The sequence below is a fragment of the Aplysia californica genome, unplaced genomic scaffold (genome assembly GCF_000002075.1).
Source record: "Aplysia californica isolate F4 #8 unplaced genomic scaffold, AplCal3.0 scaffold00073, whole genome shotgun sequence".
Taxonomy (NCBI): Eukaryota; Metazoa; Mollusca; class Gastropoda; order Aplysiida; family Aplysiidae; genus Aplysia; species Aplysia californica.
Genome location: NW_004797343.1, coordinates 1,232,254 through 1,238,370, shown reverse-complemented (window position 1 = coordinate 1,238,370; position 6,117 = coordinate 1,232,254). Strand labels below are relative to the sequence as shown.

The 6,117-nt window shown below is 45.6% G+C and overlaps 1 protein-coding gene across 1 annotated transcript in view; it reads right to left on the bottom strand.

The window, feature by feature from the left end:
* Nucleotides 1-523: 523 nt before the first annotated feature.
* The window catches only part of LOC101860728 (transcription factor CP2), a 40,969-nt gene continuing 35,375 nt past the window's right edge, over nucleotides 524-6,117 (bottom strand). Inside the window, exon 17 of the mRNA XM_005093975.3 lies at nucleotides 524-720. Within this exon, the coding sequence (XP_005094032.1) occupies nucleotides 668-720 (53 nt within the window). The 3' untranslated portion in view covers nucleotides 524-667. The remainder of the gene's footprint in view (nucleotides 721-6,117) is intronic.

Here is a 6,117-nt window from a genome sequence, read left to right as displayed (position 1 = left end):
TTAAAAATAGCTTGACATGTAACGAAACTCAAAATTTTTTTTGCCAGATTTAGGAACTAAGCAGATAGAACTTTGTAATTCTGAGATAGCGATTTGTCAAAGAGGTGACAGCTGCTTGAAGGATGTTGAGACTGTGAGCAGGAGAGATAGTTCAGATCCACAAGACTCCAGGCAAGGAGTTCAGACCTCAAGAGACTCCACTTTCAGGCTCCTCCTTCCACACCTCCCCTTTCTCTCAACCCCCCTCTCTCTCTCTGTTTGACTCAATTCCTCTCACTACTTTCTCAGTCTCTCTCTCTCTCACAATTCCTAGTCTCTCTCTCCCTCTCTCACAATTCCTAGTCTCTCTCTCCCTCTCTCACAATTCCTAGTCTCTCTCTCCCTCTCTCACAATTCCTAGTCTCTCTCTCCCTCTCTCACAATTCCTAGTCTCTCTCTCCCTCTCTCACAATTCCTAGTCTCTCTCTCCCTCTCTCACAATTCCTAGTCTCTCTCTCCCTCTCTCACAATTCCTAGTCTCTCTCTCTCTCTCTCTCTCTCCCCTCCCCCCCCCCCAACACACACACACACACACAGTATCTGTTTCTCTGTTCATACAGCGTTGATCCACGTCGGCAGACCCAACTTTTGCCTGGTTTCCCTCAACAGTCTCCCGTGCTGCGCTTCACTATCGATCTCCGACGGTTTTAAGGAGAATTTTGTACTTGTCACCACTTTCATCTGAAAACACACAAAAGAAACAGCAAATGAAAATTCACTGGTCATTTTCAGGGCGTTTTTTCTTTCTTCAATTTCTTCCAAACTTCAAAACATGACGTTAGCACTTCTTTAATAACACTATGAAATGAAACAACACCAATTAACTGTTTTTTTGGGGGTTTTTTTTGGGGGGGGGGTGTATTTCTGTTTTGATAAGATTTTTACGGCATTTGCAACAAAATAAGGTCATTTAAGTGCTTAAGATTCGATGTGTTACAGGAGAGTAGCAAACACAAAAAAGGAGGTGGAGAGATCAGGATGATAGATGTGTGACAGGAAAGAAGGAGCAAACCACACCAGAGCACCCACCAACTTTAAAAGATAAATTAGGCACTTATGTAATGACACTGAGGAAACAAAAAAAACAATCAACTGGGGTTTTCACGGAGTAATTTCCATGTAAACATTCATAAGTATTCAAGTGAAAGAGAAGTACAAACAAACTGACTTGTTTTAGTTTTACAGCACATGCAACACAAAAAGATTATCCAGCAACCACCAACAAATTGACTTGTATATGGTCATACGGCACTGGAAACAAAAACACAGGGTGATCCACAAAAAAACTGTACAACCTTTATTAAAAATATTTTCCTCGACACTGAAGTTTTGCATTTCAAATTTGGACAAAACATTTGGAAGTCCAAAGGAATTAGTCTGATATTCATTTTAGATTAATCACAGATTATTTTTGCTCTACAAAGCGCGTAAAAAAACCCAACCCATTTTCAGCGATGTCCCCATTTTTGTACCATAACGCACTAGTTCGCATAAGGTCAACCACTAAAAAACCCAACGAGTGCGCCATATTGCAAGCTACAGTAGTCTAACAGGCCAACAGAAGTTTGCAGAAAGTCTTTCTCAAGTCACCTTAGCCTGCTGAGATCATGGTTAAGATTAGTGACGAGCAGAGAGCTTTAGATATTGAACATTTCCTCACCACCAACTCATTTCGTAAGTTTCGCACAAGGCGCCGAAATAATATGTTAGAGTGCCCTTGAGGCCTTTTTTTTATGTCAAGGGTGAAAATGGTCCATCGGTTGGTCTGTCATTGGATGGGTGTGTGTAGTCCTTGTTTGGTTTGGGTATTGGATTGACAGTGGCGAGATGCCAAGACTCCGGAAAGGAGTGCGACCGCCACATGTCGTTGTATATGTATAGTAGTAGGAGTGTGAGTGTTTCTGAGGGTAAGTGTTTAATGATCTGGTTGTGGATGTCATCCGGTCCCGGGGCTGTATTGCCCAGGTCCGAGATGCACGATGTTAATTCGTCTATTGTGAAGTCTGCGTTGTAGGTTTCAGTGTTGTTTGAGTGGAAGTTTAGGTGTTGTTTTTCTCTGTTAGTTTTGATGTTTTGAAAAGTGGTGTTGTAGTTTGCTTGGGATGAGTTTTTGGTGAGAGATGTAGCTATTGTGTTTGCGATGTCTACTTGTGTTTCAGCCGTGGTTCCTTCCGGCCTCTGGACGTGCCGAATGGTGTCTGTGTCTTTGGTTGAGTGGTGTCTGGCTGTTGATTTTGTAGATGTATTTTTTTAATGATTGTCTTTTGCTCTCCCTGAGGCATCTACGTGCCTCAGCTCAAGCCTTTAAATAATTTATCTTGTTTTCTGTGGTGGTGTTGTTGATGGCTTTTCGATACGATGCCTTCTTTTTCTTTACTGCATCCTCACATTCCCAAGAGAACTAGATCTTGTTCCTCCGGGGTTTTGTTTTTGTTTTTGGTATGTGTTTTTGGCATATTTCTAAAAGCTTTTCGTGGAATTTATTGTAATTGTGGTCGAAAGTGGGGTTCAGAATCTTGGACCATTGATTGGCAAACTCATTCCAGTCTGCTTTTTTTAAGTTGAAGCGTTCTGGGATCGGATCGTTTTGGAGGCTATTGTGTTGGAGAAGAATTGGGAAATGGTCTGTATGGTCATCCAGCACAGACCACTCAAGATCTGGGACTAGGTCAGGGGTACAAAAGGTGAGGTCAAGGGATGAAGTGCCATAAGTGGATCTGTTTCTGTAAGTTGGGGACCTATCATTTAAGAGACAGATGTTACTTTGTAATGAAAAATCTTCTATTATTTTTCCTTTCTGGTCTGTAGGTTTGTCTCCCCAAAGGGGGCTGTGGGCATTGAAATCACCTTGCAAAATAAAGGGTTTTGGAAGCTGAGCCTTTAAGTCATTTAGTTGGGTTATTTTGAGAGGGTAATTTGGTGGGATATAAACTGAGCAGATCGTGATTGGTCTGTGCAGGGTGACCCGTACAGCAATAGCCTGGAGGGTCGTCTTAAGATGTACTTGTCTGTGGAGTGTGTTGTTGTCGCAGTAGATGGTGGTACCACCGTAAGCAATCTGGTTCTGCGTGTGAATGTGATGATACGCAGTAAATCCTCTTAAGTCTATGGTTGAAGCCGGGGCAAATTTTGTTTCTTGTATACAGGCCACACGTGGGCACAGTGTGGCCTGTAAGTGTTGCAATTCTGAAATGGAAGGTCAGATTCCGCCGGCATTCCATTGCAGGACCGCCATTATGACTTTTTAGTTTTTATTTTGGAGCTCGGAGGCCCCGGTTTAGAAGAAACACTCTGACTCCTCCTTGCGGGAGAGGCAGAGTGTTTTCTAGGTTGCCGTCCTGGATTGGACGGCGGTCTAGTGGGGGATTTGGAGGAGTGACAGACTCCGCCCTTCCCGGGGTCAGGCCGGGGAGGGGGGCCGGAGATGTCATCCTCCGTTGGTAGTGGGGGGGAGTGGAGGGGTAGGGGGAGGTGGAGCAGACAGAGGGGGCTGGGGAGAGGGGGGAGGGAGTACCTCAATCTCCATCAGAGAGATGGGTTGTGAGGTGGAAGAAGAAGAAGAAGAAGAAGAAGAAGAAGAAGAAGAAGAAGAAGAAGAAGAAGAAGAAGAAGAAGAAGAAGAAGAAGAAGAAAAAGAAGAAGAAGATGAAGAAGAAGAAGAAGAAGAAGAAGAAGAAGAAGAAGAAGAAGAAGAAAAAGAAGAAGAAGAAGAAGAAGAAGAAGAAGAAGAAGAAGAAGAAGAAGAAGAAGAAGAAGAAGTAATAGAGGAGGGGTGAGGGGGAGAAGGGGGGGGGGGGGGGGCGGAGAAAAGAGTCCATCCCATCCTCCCCAAGAACCCCAAAGCGGTTAGTCAGTGATACCTGGAAGGTGGGTACCACAGTTGTAGGAGGAACTTTTTTGTGTTTCGCAGTAAGTCGCTTGTTGACTGCGGGTTCTGGGGGGTCGACAGTGGAAGCACTGGTCGACTTCGTGACTGGCCGGAGTACGCTTGCATATGACAGGCCAGGGACCGGGGTCATACTTGGCGGGCAGACAACTTTTTGGGCTTCTTGAAAAGAGCAGCCATTTCGTGCTTTATACTCTTGGATTGCGCGTTCTTGGATCCAAGTGGGGCAATCCTTGCTGAAGGCTGTGTGCTGGCCTTCGCAATTTGGGCAGCAAGGACTAGCCTTGCATTCCTTTTCAGGATGCCCAGTCTTGCCGCAGCGAGGACACAAGGCTGCACGTCGGCATCGCGACTATGGCCAAACTTCTGACACTGAAAGCAGCGTAGAGGGTTCGGCACATAGGGTGGCACGTCCAAGACCAAGTATGATGCCCGAATGGTGGCTGGAGGGCGGCACGAATCAAAAGTTAGAATTATTGTGTTCGTTTCTGGTGTGGACTCCCCCGCCGAATAGTAATTCGGCGGGCTTCGAAAACACCCTCACAGTTATCCACAATCTCTTGGTTTGAGCAGCCCTTCAGCTCATGGCGGCGGACCACGCCCTTCGACTGGTTAAACTTCTGGTGTCGCTCGGAAACACAAGGAACACCACCGAAGGTCGTAATCTTTTCAAGTCCGGCCAGTTCTTTATCCGATGCGCACCTGATGAGGAGAGCACCAGAGGACAGTTTCTGGACATTCGTAGGAAGGTATCCCAGAACCTGTCTTAGAGCATCTCCTGTCTTGAATATGTTTAGATCAGTGATCTTTTTCTGCGCATTGGTGCTGCGGATGGTCAAGTACGGCTGCTGCGGAAGCTCCCTGAGAGGGGGGAGGGCAGAGGCAGTCGTAAAGGTCCTTTTCCCTTTAGAAGTTTGTTTGCTCGGCTTTGCGGCCGCACCCGCTTCCGCGAGCCGAGACTTTTTGGCAACGTTGGGATTTGGGGAAGGGTTTTTAATAGAAGAGGAATCCATGTGTGTTTTTTAGGTGGTTCAACTCTGGGGCTTCGCACCCGCCATCGAGCTCAACAAGGGGACACATTGCTCGGATAACCAGAGCTGTGCCAGGGCTACCCCGGAGCTATACTCTCCACGAGAGTGCATAAAACCCTCCCGTGAAGATTGACCCAGGGCTTGATGTTGTTTCAACTCCCAACCGATTGAGTGGCATGGGCCGTGCCACCCTCCCGTCTAAGAGGAAAACCTGGGCCAAAGAGGTGTGTTGGTGAGGGACAGTCCGTAGACTGATCTCACCTCAACCGACAGGTACCCGGTTTCCCTCCGCAAGGGTCGCACCTCACGGTCAACGAGGCGCCCACTCTGTGGGATGGGTGACCTCTCTTTTTTCTGCACATGAGGTCAGCCGTGAGAGGAAAGATAGAAGGAGAAAGAAAGAAGGAAGGAGAAGAGGAAGATACACCAAAGTTAAAGTCGCACACGGATCCCAGAGGGTTGGGGTCTGTGTGCGACACTTCGCCTTTGAGGGGGTTGCACCTTCTGCAGACGAAGCAGTGGGTCTATTTATATCCCCCCGACCCACTGGGGGTAAAAGAAGAAGGGGAGATAAGGACGATAGATGTTTGACAGGAAAGAAGGAGCAAACCACACCAGAGCACCCGCCAACCACCCAAGATAGGTGTAACTAAAGAGTAACATACAAACAAAACAAGGAGATATAAGGATGATATATATAATCTGATTGGACAGAAGGAACACCCACCAACAAACAAAACACAATAGCAACCAGTAACTGAGATTTTCACGGGGCAGTTTGCATGTAAACATTCCTAAGTGCTCAATTTAAAGAGAAGCAAACTGGCTTGTAAAAGGTCATTGAGAGCTGAGAAAAACAAAAAGCCAAATGGACAGAAACAACAGAAGGATAAAAAAAAAAAAAAGAGAGACTCTGAAGAAAATCAAGGGAAGTAGCAGTGACCGTATAATGGTCAGAAAATAAATCACTGCCATCATGAGAGGTATACAATATCGATTAAAAGGAGAGAAGGATGGATGATGATAATAGTAATGATAATAATAATAATAATAATAATAGATAGCATTTGTATAGCGCACATTCCCGCTCAATAGTAAGCCCTACGCCCTTTACAATCTATAGTGATAGTCCCTAAATAATTGGTCATTTCATTTACAAAA